This window comes from Narcine bancroftii, chromosome 2 (genome assembly GCF_036971445.1).
Source record: "Narcine bancroftii isolate sNarBan1 chromosome 2, sNarBan1.hap1, whole genome shotgun sequence".
Classification (NCBI taxonomy): Eukaryota; Metazoa; Chordata; class Chondrichthyes; order Torpediniformes; family Narcinidae; genus Narcine; species Narcine bancroftii.
In genome coordinates, this window is record NC_091470.1 from 90,092,683 (window position 1) to 90,108,553 (window position 15,871).

General features: G+C 50.9%; 1 protein-coding gene across 3 annotated transcripts in view; it reads left to right on the plus strand.

Annotated features, from left to right (window-relative positions):
• The window catches only part of LOC138753888 (integrin alpha-5-like), a 140,545-nt gene that overhangs the window by 111,490 nt on the left and 13,184 nt on the right, over window positions 1-15,871 (plus strand). For all 3 annotated transcript variants that reach the window (XM_069917431.1, XM_069917430.1, XM_069917432.1), the window contains 6 exons: window positions 2,527-2,674; window positions 3,501-3,581; window positions 9,565-9,644; window positions 12,974-13,054; window positions 14,304-14,409; window positions 15,495-15,656. In XM_069917431.1, coding sequence (XP_069773532.1) covers window positions 2,527-2,674; window positions 3,501-3,581; window positions 9,565-9,644; window positions 12,974-13,054; window positions 14,304-14,409; window positions 15,495-15,656 — 658 coding nt within the window. The remainder of the gene's footprint in view (window positions 1-2,526; window positions 2,675-3,500; window positions 3,582-9,564; window positions 9,645-12,973; window positions 13,055-14,303; window positions 14,410-15,494; window positions 15,657-15,871) is intronic.

Below are 15,871 nucleotides of genomic sequence, written 5' to 3' on the forward strand. Positions count from 1 at the left end.
TAAACCCCACATGTCTCTGGAATGAGGCAGGAAATCATGATATGAACATACAAACTCCTTACAGACAGAAGAGGATTTGAACAGGGTCCCTGTGCTGTAATAGTTTGCACTGACCATGCTGGGCTTATTCTCTCTCTCCTCCTTCACCTATCTCCGTCTCTCCAGTCCCCTCCATTCCATCCACCTTTCTCGCCTCCCCTAACCCCACCCACACCTTCCCCCTCACCCCACCCTCAGCTTTCCCAACCCATCGTCAAAGTCACCCTCACCACCCTCGCCTTCCCCCTCACCCTACCCTCGCCTTCCCCTCACCCTACCCTTGCCTTCCCCTCACCCTACCCTCGGCTTCCCCCTCACCCTACCCTTACCTTCCCCCTCACTCCACCCTCACCATACTTCTACCTTCCCCTTACCCCACCCACACCATCCACAACCCACCCACACCATCCACAACCCACCCTCACCTTCTCCCTCCCCACACTCACCTTCCCCTCACCCCACACTCACCTTCCCCTCACCCCAACCTCACCTTCCCCACACACGCAACCTCCCCTTCCCCTCACCCACCCTCGCTTTCACCCTCACCACAACCTTGCTTTCCCCTTATCACTCTCAACCCACCCTCGCCTTCATCCTCAAGCCACCCTAATCTTCCCTCACCCCATCCTCACCATCCCCTCACGCCACCCTTACCCTCCCACTCACCCGACCATCACCTTCCCCCCTCCCCACCCTCACCCCCCTCATCTGACCATCACCTTCCCCCTCCCCACCCTCAACTTCCCCTTACCCCAGCTTCACCCTCCTCCCCATACTCACCTTCCCCCTCACCCTACCTCACCTTCCCCTCATCCCCCTCACCTTCTCCTCATCCCCTTACCTTCCCCTCATCCCCCTCACCTTCCCCTCACCTTCCCCTCATCCCCCTCACCTTCCCCTCATTCCCCTCACCTTCCCCTCATCCCCCACACCTTCCCCTCATCCCCCTCATCTTCCCCTCATCCCACCCTCACCTTCTCCGTCACCTATCCTCCTTCCCCTCACCCCACCCTTACCTTCCCCTCACCCCACCCTTACCTTCCCCTCACCCTACCCTCACCTTCCCCTAACCCTCCCTTGCCTTCATCTAACCCTCCCTCACCTTCTACCTCACCCCCTCATCCCAGCCTCTCCTTCACCCTCACCAAACCCTCGTCTTCCCCTCACCAAACCCTCGTCTTCCCCTCACCAAACTCTCACCTTCCCCTCACCCACCTTCACCTTCCCCCTCACCTACCCTCTCTTCCCCCTCACCCACCCTCACCTCACACTTGCCTTCCCTTCACTCCAGCCTTTCTTTCTACTTCACCCAACCATCACCTTCCACCTCACCCCACACTCACCTTCCCCTCAACCCACTTGCCTTCCCCTCACCCCAACCTCACCCTCCCCTCACCCCAACCTCACCCTCCCCTCACCCCAACCTCACCCTCCCCTCACCCCAACCTCACCCTCCCCTCACCCCAACCTCACCTTCCTCTCACCTCAAACTCACCTTCCCCTCACCTCAAACTCACCTTCCCCTTAACCCAATCTCACCTTCCCCTTAACCCAACCTCACCTTCCCCTCACCCCAACCTCACCACCTCACCTCAAACTCACCTTCCCCTCACCCCAACCTCACCTTCCCCTCACCTTAAACTCACCTTCCCCTCACCCCAACCTCACCTTCCCCTCACCTCAAACTCACCTTCTCCTCGCCCAACATCACCTTCCCCCCCACCCCAACCTCACTTTCCCCCACACCCATAGCCTCATTCTCCCTCACCCACCTCACCTTTCCCTTCATCCCACCCTCGCCTTCACCCTCACCAAACGGTCGACTTCCCTTCACCCACCCTCACCCTGTGATCCCACACCTGCCCTTCCCTCCATCAACTCCACTTGCCACTCCCTCCTCTCCTTGGACTGCCCCTACCTTGCTCCTCTCTTCCCCACCCTCCAATCTTCCCCTTCCTTCTTCCTCTCCTCTACCTACCAATCCTTCCCTCCTCCTTCCCATCACTCCCTCTTTTCTCAGCTCCCTCTGCCCCTCCCTCCAATCCACCCCTGCCTCCCTCCTCCTCTCCCTCCTCCCCTGCCCATCCCTCTGTCTTCCCATCCCCTACCCATCCCTTTGCAACCTCCAGAAATCCCCCTCACTCATTTGCTCCTCCCTTCTCTTGACCGTCTGACCGACATCCTCCACTGCCACACCCCCTCCTCTCCTCCCCATCTCTAGTATCCTGCCACTCCCTCCCTTCCCCTCCCTTGCCCCTCCCTCCTCTCATCCTCTCCTTTCCCTGCACCTCCCTCTCTCTTCTCCTGCCCCTCTCTCTTCCCCTGCCCTCCCCTTCCTCCTCTCCTCTCCTCCCTTGCCCTCCAGCGTTTCTGTTTATTCTCCGTTCACAATGCCTGCAGACTTTCCTGCTCCACACCCCACTGCCACAGCACCCAGCTGCCCTGCCTCGTACAGCCCACACCAATGAACATGTGGTTGTCTTGCAGGGACCGCCACACAGTATTTGTCGGTGCTGAGAACCCACTGACCCTCACTTTCCAGGCCCGGAACCTGGGGGAAGGAGGTGCTTACGAGGCAGAGCTCCACGCATTCCTGCCCCCAGAGGCACACTTCAGCGGAATCGTACGGGATGAGGTAAGTGGAGATGGAGGGTTGAGGTGTGGAGGAAAGGGGCCATAGATCTGACCTTACAATTCAGGAACACCATCATCAACCTCTCCCAAATTCACCAAGCCTCCCCATTCTCCTCAAGTCTATATCATCTGAATCTGATCATGGCTCTCTATACACATGTACTATACACAGGGTATGTATTCCACAACACTTTGATCCCTCTACAATTCCCAGCACTCTCTGCTCTGCAACTCCCAGATCTCTCTGCATTAAAACTCCCAGAGCCTCTGCTCCACAACTCCCAGAGCCTCTGCACTACAACTCCCAGAGCCTCTGCACTACAACTCCCAGAGCCTCTGCACTATAACTCCTAGAGCCTCTGCACTACAACTCCCAGAACCTGTCCACTACAACTCCCAGACCCTCTGCTCCACAACTTCCAGATCCTCTGCTCCACAACTCCCAGATCTCTCTGCTCCACAACTCCCAGATCCCTCTGCTCTGCAACTCCCGGATCCCTCTGCTCTACAACTCCCAGATCCCTCTGCTCTGCCACTCCCAGATCCCTCTGCTCTACAACTCCCAGATACTTCTGCCCTGCAACTCCCAGATCCCTCCGCTCCACAACTCCCAGATCCCTCCGCTCCACAACTCCCAGATCCCTCCGCTCCACAACTCCCAGATCCCTCCGCTCCACAACTCCCAGTTCCCTCTGCTTTGCAACTCCCAGACCCCTCTTCCAGATGCTGCGTGACCTACTATGTTTTTCCAGTGCTTTTCTGACCTTCCCTCAATCTCCCGGTATGTGCCGATTATTTGGATTTACCTTCCCTTTCTTTGGTTCCAGGGAATGGCCCTGCTCAGCTGTACCTGTGAGAACCTAACCTTGGTCTGCAACCTTGGTAACCCCCTGAAGCCTGGTGCAGAGGTAAGGAATGATGCTGAGGTGTTTGAGTGGCTGCAAGAGGTTTCTAGATCATTCTCTTGTAAAATGCACAGGTACTTGATGAGATTGCACATCTCATGAATCAGCCATTGGCTATATGGGAGAAGCCAGAGAATGGTAGTGGATGATTGCTTCTCAGACTGGAGGCCTTTAATTAGTGGTCTGCCTCAGAGATCAGTGATGGGACCATTGATGTTTGTCATCTATATCAATGATCTGGATGTTAATGTGGTAAATTGGATCAGTAAGTTTGCTGATGACACACAGTTTGGAGGCTTTGTTGACAGTGAGGAAAGTTTTCAAAGCTGGACTAACTGGAGTTGAAAAATGGGAGATAGGATTTAATGTCAACAAGTGTGACAAAGCAAGAAAGCACATACACAGTAAATGGTAGGGCACTGAGTAGTGAGGTAGAACAGAGGGATCTGGGAATACAAATACATAATTCCCTGAAGGTGGCATCACATGTAAATAGGATTGCAAAGAGAGCTTTTGGCATATTGGCCTTAATATGTCAAATAATTGAGTATAGGAGGTAGGATGTTAAGGTAAAGTTGGTGAGGCCAAATTTGGAATATTGGGTGCAGTTTTGGGCACTTAACTGCAGGACAGATGTCAATAAGATTGAAGGAATGGAGAAAAGATTTATTAGGATGTTGCCCAGACTTCTATTCCCTTGGAGGTAAGGGTATAGACAGTAAAAAATAGGTAGGCTTTTTCCACTCTAGATTGATGAGTTACAAACCAGAAGACATGGGTTAAGGGTGAAAGGGGAAAAATATAGGGGAACAATGGGGGAAACTTTTTCACACAGAGAGTAGTGGGAGTGTGGAATGAGATTCCAGCTGAAATAGTGAACGTGTGTTCAATTTTAATATAAGAATAATTTGGACAGGTACATGGATGGGAGGGATATGGAGGGCTATGGACAGGATGCAGGTTATTTGGACTATGCGGAATAATAGTTTGGCACAGATTAGAAGGGCCAGAGGGCCTGTTTCTTTGCTGTAATGTTCTATAGTTGTCATTGTCTGAAGGAGGAAGCATGTGCAGACTTTCAAAGGACTGAGGAAAAGCTTCACCAGTTGAACTCCAGGTATGGAGAGGGAATCAACCCTAGATGGAAGAAGGGTTTGCGGCTAAAGGAGAGATCGGAGAGTGGAATCAATCAACAAGGTAGAGGCTGGGAGGTTGTTTCCATTGGCAGCTTACACTAGAAAAAGAGGCAGAATATAATTTAGATGGGGAGAAAATTCAAAATCTGGAAGTACAAAGGGACATGGGAGTCCTTGTGCAGGACACCCTAAAGGTTAACCTCCAAGCTGGGTTGGTGGTGTTGAATGCAATGCTGGCAGTCATATTGAGAAATAGAATAGAACAGCAGGGATTTGATCTGGCTTTATAAGGCACTAGTGAGACTGCACTTGGAATACACGGTAGAGTTGGGCTTCTTATTTAAGAAAGGATATCCGAGCAATGCAAGGGTTCAGAGAAGATTTACAGGAATTATTTCTGACATGAAAAATTAAGTGTTTGAGGAACGTGACGAATCTTGGACTGTACTCCATGAGTTCAAAAGAATGGAGGGGGGGGGTGGTGGGGGGTCCTCATAGGAGCATTTTCAATGTTGAAAGGCCTGGACAGATTAAATGTGGCAAAGTTGATTCCCATGGTAGGGGAGTCAAGGACAAGAGGACATAACTTAAGGATCAAAGGCATCCATTTACAACAGAGGAAGAGGAATTTCTTTTGCCAGAGAGTGGTGAACCTCTGGAATTTGCTACCATGGGGAGCTGTAGAGGCCAGGCTGTGTGTATATAAGGCAGCGATTGATAAGTATCTGAATAGGCAGGGTATCAAAGGATGTGGGGCCATGTTTGGGAATGGCTCAACTTATGGCAGAGCAGACTCGATCGGCTGAATGGCCTATTTCTGCTCCTATGTCTTTACAGCACAGAACAGGCCCTTCAGACCATGATCTTGTGCCGACCCATAAATACCATATAAAAAAAACTCCCTACCTCATAACCCTCTATTGTTTTTTGCATCCATGTGTCTTATTGGCCGCTGATGTTCCAGCCTCCACAACCACCCATGACAATGCATTCCAAGCACCCACAACTTTGGGTAAAAAAATCCCTAATGTCTCCGTTAAACTTTCCTCCCTTCCTTGTACAGATATCTTCTTAAATGAAAAGTCACAGTAGCCCCCCCACCACCAGCCCTGCCCCCCAACACCCCAGTCATCCAGGACCTCACCCATGCTTAATGATGATGCAAACTCCTTGCCCATGCTCCTCCAATTTGTTTCCAGCTTTCCCTAACATCCAGGGATAAACATTTGCTCCTCTAATCCCTGCTAATGTTGGGGTGGAGCAAATGGTTGCTTCCCTGCTGTACGGCAATTACTTCTTGTTCACCAGTGAAGGACTGGACCTCAGTCTAGCACAACTTAGCAGAGACCTTGACACAGGAGCTAACAGACTCACAATCCAAAGCGAGTAAGCTGGGAGTGATTGAACTTAAACTATCCCCATTTGCAGGAGTTCAAACGCTTCCTCAATGCTCCTGCAACCCAATTCAATCCTGACCTCCAGAGCTTTCTGACCTCAAAGCATCCACTAGATCCCTCTGCTGCACAACTCCCAGATCGCTCTGCTCTACAACTCCCAGATCCCTCTGCTGCACAACTCCCATCCCTCTGCTGCACAACTCCCAGATCCCTCTGCTGCACAACTCCCAGATTCCTCTGCGCCACAACTCCCAGATTCCTCTGCGCCACAACTCCCAGATTCCTCTGCGCCACAACTCCCAGATCCCTCTGCTCCACAACTCCCAGATCCCTCTGCTCCACAACACCCAGATCCCTCTGTTCCACAACTCCCAGATCCCTCTGCTCCACAACTCCCAGATCCCTCTGCTCCACAACTCCAAGATCCCTCTGCTCCGCAACTCCCAGGTCCCTCTGCTCCAGAACTCCCAGGTCCCTCTGCTCCGCAACTCACAGGTCCCTCTGCTCCGCAACTCCCAGGTCCCTCTGCTCCAGAACTCCCAGGTCCCTCTGCTCCGCAACTCCCAGGTCCCTCTGCTCCGCAACTCCCAGGTCCCTCTGCTCCGCAACTCCCAGGTCCCTCTGCTCCGCAACTCCCAGGTCCCTCTGCTCCGCAACTCCCAGGTCCCTCTGCTCCGCAACTCCCAGGTCCCTCTGCTCCGCAACTCCCAGGTCCCTCTGCTCCGCAACTCCCAGGTCCCTCTGCTCCGCAACTCCCAGGTCCCTCTGCTCCGCAACTCCCAGGTCCCTCTGGTCCGCAACTCCCAGGTCCCTCTGCTCCGCAACTCCCAGGTCCCTCTGCTCCGCAACTCCCAGGTCCCTCTGCTCCACAACTCCCAGATCCCTCTGCTCCACAACTCCAAGATCCCTCTGCTCCGCAACTCCCAGGTCCCTCTGCTCCGCAACTCCCAGGTCCCTCTGCTCCGCAACTCCCAGGTCCCTCTGGTCCGCAACTCCCAGATCCCTCTGCTCCACAACACCCAGATCCCTCTGTTCCACAACTCCCAGATCCCTCTGCTCCACAACTCCCAGATCCCTCTGCTCCACAACTCCAAGATCCCTCTGCTCCGCAACTCCCAGGTCCCTCTGCTCCAGAACTCCCAGGTCCCTCTGCTCCGCAACTCACAGGTCCCTCTGCTCCGCAACTCCCAGGTCCCTCTGCTCCAGAACTCCCAGGTCCCTCTGCTCCGCAACTCCCAGGTCCCTCTGCTCCGCAACTCCCAGGTCCCTCTGCTCCGCAACTCCCAGGTCCCTCTGCTCCGCAACTCCCAGGTCCCTCTGCTCCGCAACTCCCAGGTCCCTCTGCTCCGCAACTCCCAGGTCCCTCTGCTCCGCAACTCCCAGGTCCCTCTGCTCCGCAACTCCCAGGTCCCTCTGCTCCGCAACTCACAGGTCCCTCTGCTCCGCAACTCCCAGGTCCCTCTGGTCCGCAACTCCCAGGTCCCTCTGCTCCGCAACTCCCAGGTCCCTCTGCTCCGCAACTCCCAGGTCCCTCTGCTCCGCAACTCCCAGGTCCCTCTGCTCCGCAACTCCCAGGTCCCTCTGCTCCGCAACTCCCAGGTCCCTCTGCTCCGCAACTCCCAGGTCCCTCTGCTCCGCAACTCCCAGGTCCCTCTGCTCCAGAACTCCCAGGTCCCTCTGCTCCGCAACTCCCAGGTCCCTCTGCTCCGCAACTCCCAGGTCCCTCTGCTCCGCAACTCCCAGGTCCCTCTGCTCCGCAACTCCCAGGTCCCTCTGCTCCGCAACTCCCAGGTCCCTCTGCTCCGCAACTCCCAGGTCCCTCTGCTCCGCAACTCCCAGGTCCCTCTGCTCCGCAACTCCCAGGTCCCTCTGCTCCAGAACTCCCAGGTCCCTCTGCTCCGCAACTCCCAGGTCCCTCTGCTCCGCAACTCCCAGGTCCCTCTGCTCCGCAACTCCCAGGTCCCTCTGCTCCGCAACTCCCAGGTCCCTCTGCTCCGCAACTCCCAGGTCCCTCTGCTCCGCAACTCCCAGGTCCCTCTGCTCCGCAACTCCCAGGTCCCTCTGCTCCGCAACTCCCATGTCCCTCTGCTCCGCAACTCCCAGATCCCTCTGCTCCTCAACTCCCAGATCTCTTTACTACATTTTTCACACCCTGTCCCCTGCAAGTATTTTATTCCCTTATCATAATTTCTCCATCTCCGCCACATCTGTCCCCATGATGACGTCCTCCAATCCAGAACTTCTGAAATGTCTGCCTTCTTCCACCAACATGACTTCCCCTCTACCATCATCAACTCAACCCTCACCCGCATCTCTTCCATTTCCCACGCATCTGCCGTGGTCTCCTCTTCCTACAGATGCAGCAAACACAGAATTCCCCTTGTTCTCACTTAGCATCCCTTAAGCCTCTTCATTCAACACATTATCCTTCAGAATTTCCAGCACTCACAACAGATGAACCTTTCCTTCTTCGCCCCCATCCCCCACTGCCTTCCATATGGACTGTTCCCTCCGTGACACCTTTGTGCACGCATGCATCCCTACCAAATAGCCCCCGCCTTCCACCCTTGGCTGGCTGCAAGAGGTGCCAAATTTGCACCCACACCTCCTCCTTCACCACAGACTGGGACCCCAAACAGGCCTCTCAAGTGAAGCAACACTTCACCTGTGTATCCATAGGATTGATTTACTGCTCCCTTTGTGGCCTTCTCTACATCAGAGTTTAGGAGATCACTTTGCTCAGCATCTTCGTTCTGTCCGTACCAGTGACAATCATGCACTTTGACCTCCCAGCAGCCCACCATTTCAGTTCTGTGTCCCACTGCCACACTCACATGTCTGTCCATAGCCTCATGTACTGTCCCACCAAGACCACCCGCAAATTGGAAGAACCACACCTGAGTTTTCATCTGGACTCTCTCCAACCAGATGGCATTAAAATCAACTCCTCCTGTTTTTGCTAACCTGCTCTCCCTTTCCCCACCCCACCCCCACCTTCCCTTCTTTTGTTCAGCTCTCCATCCCCTTCCCCCTCCATCCATCCAGCTATCCCCCCTCCCCCTGCTTGCTGTTGTTCCCTCTCTTCCTTCTCCACCTATTACCTCCTGCCTTTGTGTCCATGCCACCCCCCACCCTTTTATTTGGATACCTACCGACATTTTTCCATACCTTGATGAAGGGCTGAAGCCCAAATCATTGGTGATCTATTTTTAGCTTTGCTATTGTTTGACCTGCTGACTTTCTCCAGCATTGTGTGTTTTTACTTCATCCACGGTATCTGCAGACCTTTGTGTTTTACTTGTGACACCCAGTAAGTTGATGGCGACGGGGAGATATACACTCTGAGGTGACTACCCTTCTTCTCTCTGATGGGAAGGGTGAAATGAATCCTGTGAGAGAGGATGCCCCCTCCAAAAATATCTCATGCCACCCCACCCCCTCTCTCTCCTTCAGATCTCAGGAGGATTCAGATTCTCAGCCCACCGGCTACGTGGCGACAGGAGGACCATCCAGTTCGACCTGCAGATCCACAGGTAATGGCAAAGCTTTACCTTAGGATCCCTCCGTGGGGAGTGGGGATGTGGTGGGGCGTGGGAGTGTACGGACAGGGAACATCCATGAGTCGGAATGGTCTGTTCAGGAACAGGAATTCTTCATGAAGTATCTTTTAAATATTCTCTGTATGAGAAGAGGGAACTCTGGCGGTTAGTGTAGTGGTTAGCGCGATGCTGTAACAATGCCAGCTACTAGGGTTCAAATCGTACGCTGTCTGTAAGGAGTTTGTTTGTTCTCCCATGTGTCAGTGTGGGTTTCTCCGGGTGCTCCGGTTTCCTCCCACCCTTCAAAACATACCAAGGTTGTAGGTCAATTGGGTGTAAATTGAGTGGCATGGACTTGTGGGCAGGAAGGGCCTGTTACCATAGTGGATATCTTTAAAAAAGGCATAGAAATGTGTCGCATAGTACAGGCCTTTCAGCCCAGTAACCAACTCTAGCAACTGCCTAGAGTTTCCCCACTGCATAATCCTCCATTTTTCTCAATTCCATGTCCCTACCTAATAGCCTCTTGAAGTGCCAGTTGATGAAGTAGACAAAGACGATGTGGTCAAACAATAATCATGGCTTTTATTAGCAGAAACTCATGATACAGTAATGAAAGACAATAGATGTATACACAGTTATACCCAAGGTGAGTGTCCTTAACAGTAGAGATAATGCACAGCCAATGTTAGTAAAGCAAGGCTCACCAGAGGGGAGACAGGCAGCTTGGCAGACATTCACCACACCTCTTAAAATATCCTATTGTCCCTGCCTCCGCCACTGTTGCCAGTGAACCAAGTTTTCAAATGATACGAAAGTAACTGGAGAAGTAGTGTTGAGGAAACCGCAGAGAAACATCGATTAGGAGAATAGGCAGTGAAGTGGCAAGTGAAATAAAATGTTGGAAATTATACAGTTATGCACTTTGGTTGAAAAAAAATAAATGGACAGAATATTTTTGAAATAGAGAAAATGTTGAAAATACCCAGATCCAAAGCGACATGGGAGACCTGATGGTAAATTTGCAGGTGGAGTCAGTGGTAAAAACAGCAAATGCAACGCTGGCGTTCATTTCAAGAAGAATAGAATATCAGAATATCAGAGCAGGGATGTGATGTTGAGGCTTTAAAAGACACTGATGAGACCTCACTGTGTATTGTGAGCAGTTTTGGGCTCCTCATTTGAGAAAAGATGTTCAGAGGTTTGAAAGAGATCAAAGAAGGTTAACTAGGATTAATCCATGAATTAAAGGGTTGCTATATGTCAGCTCTTGGTCTGTATTTGTTGAAATTTAGAAAAATGAGGGGGCATCTCATTGAAACAGTTTGAATGTTGAAAGGCAAGGACAGAGTAGATGAAGAAAGGTTGTTCCTCATGGTAGGAGCGTCCTGGACAAGAGTGAACAATTTCAGATTTGAAGGGTGTCCACAGAACAGAGATGCTGGCATACATTCCCCATTCCTCACCTTCCCTCATATAGCCTCAGTAGATGAGCCCTCTGTTCTGCCGTGTCTGAGCACAATTGTGATATTTTCTCTGAGGTGCAATTCCTAGTTCTCTGATGTGCTAACCAAGTATTCGCACGAGTTCAGAAGAATGAGAGGAGATCTTATAGAAACATATAGGATAGGATAGATCTAGGAAAGTTTTTTGAGCTGGCCGGGGAAACTAAAACGAGAAGACACAGTCTCAAGATTCGGGGGAGTAGATTTAGGTCAGAGATGAGGAAAAATAGTTTTTCCCAGAGAGTAGTGAATGTTTGGAATTCTCTAACCAGGGAAGTGGTTGAGGATGCCTCATTAAACATATTTAAAATTCGGTTAGATAAATTTTTACATGATAGAGCAATTAAGGGATATGGGGAGAAGGCAGGTAGGTGGAGTTAGGTCATAGTAGGTCATAGATTAGATCAGCCATGATTGTATTGAATGGCGGAGCAGGCTCGATGGGCCATTTTTGGCCTACTCCTGTTCCTACTTCCTATGTTCCTACCCTTCCCCTTACACTCCTCCCACTCTATCATGTCTGTAAAAATGGATCCCTGCAACGATGAACATCTCCAATGCAAAGGAAACCTCAATGGGAGCAATGGATGGAGTAGATGACTCCTGCAGGTTCACAAGTGAACTGAACCTTCACTTGGAAGGACTGTTTAGGGCCCGAATGGTGGTGTGGGCATGTGGAATATCTTGCCATTAGAGGGGTAGATGACAAGGGATGATTGGTGGGGAGGGAGAGTGGACAAAGGAGTCACAGAACAGTCCCTCTGGAAAGTGGAGAGGAGGGAGGGTGTTAGAAGAGGTGTTAGAACAGAAAGCTCAGTTTGCTTTTGGGTTCAGTATGATTAATTTTGTAAGGTCAAACTTGAAGGCAGAGTACATGGTTAATGGCAGGATACATAACCGTGTGGAAGAACAGAGAGACCTTGGGGTCCAAATCCATAGATCACTCAAGGTTGCCCCGCAGGTTGATCGGACAGTTAAAAATGTTTATCATATACTGGGCTTCATTAGTCGGGAGATTGAGTTCATGAGTCATGAGGTGATGTTGCAGCTCGATAAAACTCTAGTGAAACCACACTTGGAATATTGTGTTCGGTTCTTGTTGCCTCATTACACGAAAGGCGTGGAAGCTCTGAAGCGAGTGTAAAGGAGATTTATCAGGATGTTGCCTGCATTGCAGAACGTGTCTTATGAGGCAAAGTTATCAGAGCAAGCATTTTTCTCTGTGGAGCCAAGAAGGATGAAAATAGACTTAATAGAGGTCTATAAGATTCTGAGAGGCAGAGATAAGGTGGGATAAGGTGTTTTCCCAGGGTGGGAGTAGCAAACATCAGAGGACATCTGCACAACACAAAGGGAGGAAAGTTTAGGGGAGACGTCAGGGATAAAATTTTGCAGATATTGTTGTGGGTGCCTGCAATGCATTGCCAGGGTTGCTGGTGGAGGCTCGAACATTTGGGACATTTAAGAGACACTCAGCCAGGCAGGCACATGGATGAAAGGGTCATGGGTGTGAGGAAGGGAAAGTTGTTGTGTCAGTTTGTATAGATTGGCAGATCATTGTGGGCTGTAGGGCCTGTTAAATGCTGGAATGTTATATGTCACTGAAGGAACGAGACTGGGAGTTGGGTGGACTGGTCCTGGAGTGATATGGAGAGGTTAGGCCTGGGGGGAATCGATGGATCACGGGAGGGTAATGTATTGGGCAAGGGAGAGAACATGCCCAAGGATAAATGTCACAACCCCTCCACCCCCACCCCACCCCCCCCACTTACCTCTCTCTCTCTCTCTCTCCCCCCCCCCCTCCTTCCTGACATGCAGTAAGAACCAGAACAACTCCCGGAGCGAACTCATCCCGTACCCACTCACTGTGGAGGTCTCAGCACATGTTGACATCCGTGGGTAAGTGAGGAGGGCAGCGAGGAATGGGATGGGGAGGGTGAAGCATGGGTCCCGTTGTGTTGATGTGGAGAAAAGGAGTTTCAAACTCATCCTACTTGACCTATGACCTCTAAACCCATCCTATCCATGGATCCATCCTATTCTCAGTGGTCCCACTTGTCCCATCTTGTTCTAAACCCATTTTATCAACAGATCTGTCCAAATGCCCCACCCCCACTGGTCACACCTGCCCATGTCCCTCTAAACCATCCTACTATGGATCTGTCCCACCCACTCCCCTCTAAACCCATCCTATCCATGGATCTGTCCCACCCACACTGGTCCCACCTGCCCTCATCCCTCTAAACTCCTCCTATCCATGAATCTATCCCACCCACACATCCCACTTTCCACTTGACCTCTAAAACCTTCCTATCCATGGATCCATCCAAACATTGTAATAGTCTCTGCCTTGACCTCCACTTCTGGCAGCCCGTTCCACACACCCACCCTATTGATGCAAAAAAATGTTTCCCTGCTTGAGAAAAGTGAGAGAGAGGGAAGAATTGAGAGGAGTGATAAGGAAAGGATGGAGGAAGCAAGAGATTGAGGAAAAAAGGGATGGGGAAGGAATTGGAGGGTGTGACATTGAGGGAGGTAGTGTTAAAGGAGGGAATGAAGGATGAAGAAAAGGTTTGATGGATAAAGAGGAAGGGAGGGAGCAATTGTAAGGGAGGAGGGAGAGTTTGAGGGTGAGATAGATAGAAAATGGAGGGATTGAAGATGGGGGATTGGGGAGAGAGGATTTGATGGGGTGAGGAGGGAGGGTTTGAAAGAGGGATAGTGAGGAAGGATGGATTGGGGAGAAGGGAGTGACTGAGGGTGGGAGGGGGAGGATTGTGGGAGGGAGAAGGGAGGATTGAGAAAGAAGGAGGGAATTGGTGGAGGGAGTGAGGAGGGAAGGAGGCATTAGAGGAGAGAAGGATTGGGAACAGGGAGGATTAAGGATGGGAGGAGGGAGGGATTGGGGAAGTGAGGAGGGAGATGTTCTGGGAAATATTGAGGGAGGGTGGAGGGAGGGGTTGAGAAGGGTAGAGAGAGGTATTGGAGGATGGAGGAGGGAGGGATTAGGGAGAGAGGGACTGAGGGAGGACAGGTGTCCTTGTCTGTGTGTGGATGAGAAAACACTCCCAGACAATGTTCTCTTGTCCTGAGACAAGAGCAAGTCTTCCAGTCCACACAGTTTGATCCTCTCCTCTTGTTTGGGCAGAGTGTCCATTCAGGACAAGATCATCTTCCCCATTCCCAACTGGGAACCCAGGAGCAGACTGCTCCATGAAGAGGATGTCGGGCCAGCAGTCAAACACATCTTTGAGGTTGGTGTCCTACAGAACACAGAACATAGATCACAGAACATGCAACACAGAATGCAATGTTGAACATTGAACGCAATGTAGAACATAGAACACAATGTAGAACATAGATCATAAACCATCAGAGTTCAGAACATAGAACTCAATGTAGACCATGGAACATGGATCATAGAATATGGAACATTGTATGAAGAACATGGAACATAGAACACAATGCAGAACACAGAACAGAGAGCATAGATCACAGAAAAACATGGATCGCAGAAAATCTAACAGAGCTCAGAACATGGAACTTAGATCATAGAATGACAAAAATAGATCTTGGAACATAGTACACAGCATAGAACTCAAAGCACGGAACATTGCAATACAGAAATGAAATATAGAACACAGGACATAGAAAACAGATCAGTGAACATTGTAGCACAGACATGGAACATTTCAGCTCCATTCATGCCCTTCAGCCCATAATGTTGAGCCAACTGATACAAATCTACTCAACAATCTCACCCTTCCCACCCTCACACCTATGACCTATTTTTCCTCCATCAATATGCCTGTCTAAGAGTCTCTTAAATGCCCCTATTGTTGCAGCCTCCACCACCCACAACTCTGCGTGGGGGGGGAAAAAACTTGCCCCTGACTTCTCCCCTAAACTTTCCTCCCTTCACTTTGTTCATGTCCTCTGGTGTTTGCTATTCCTGCCCTGGAAAAAAGGTGCTGACTGTGCACCTTATCTATGCCTCTCATAATCTTGTAGACTTCTATTAAGTCATGTCTCAACCTATTTCGCAACAAGGAGAAAAGCCCCAGCTCTGCTAACCTTGCCTCATAAAACACATTCTCCAATCCAGGAAGCATTCTGGTAAATCTCCTCTGCACCCTTTCCATAGCTTCCACATCCTTCCTATAATGAGGTTAGCAGAACTGAACACAATATTCCATGTGTGGTCTCAGTAAAGTTTGAGTGAGATTCAACATCATCTTATGGCTCCTAAGCTCAATCCTCCAGTCTAATGAAGATTCCCACACTACCATCACTGTGATGGGGTTCTGCCAGTAACACTACCCTGCCTTCACCTCAACAGCTTTCCAATGATGGACCCAGTTCTATCGGGGAGACGCTCATCCATGTCAGCTGCCCACTGAGGTCACAGAACGACAATCTCCTATATGTCCTGGGCTACAAGAACGTGGGAGCTTCAGTAAACTGTACATCCAGGAGTTCTCTCAACCCTCTCCATTTGAAGGTAAGGTTGTCCTCTCTGTCCATAGGAGTGTGTGATGGAGTGGTAAGGAGGGAGCTTCATTCTGTTTGAACTGAGAGTATGTGATGGGTCAGTGTGGAGGGATTTTCACTCTGTGTCTGAACTGAGAGTGTGTGATGGGACGGTGTTGGAGGGAGCTTCACTGTATCTAACCCCAGGAATGTGTGATGGGATGGAGGGAGCTTCACTCTGTGACT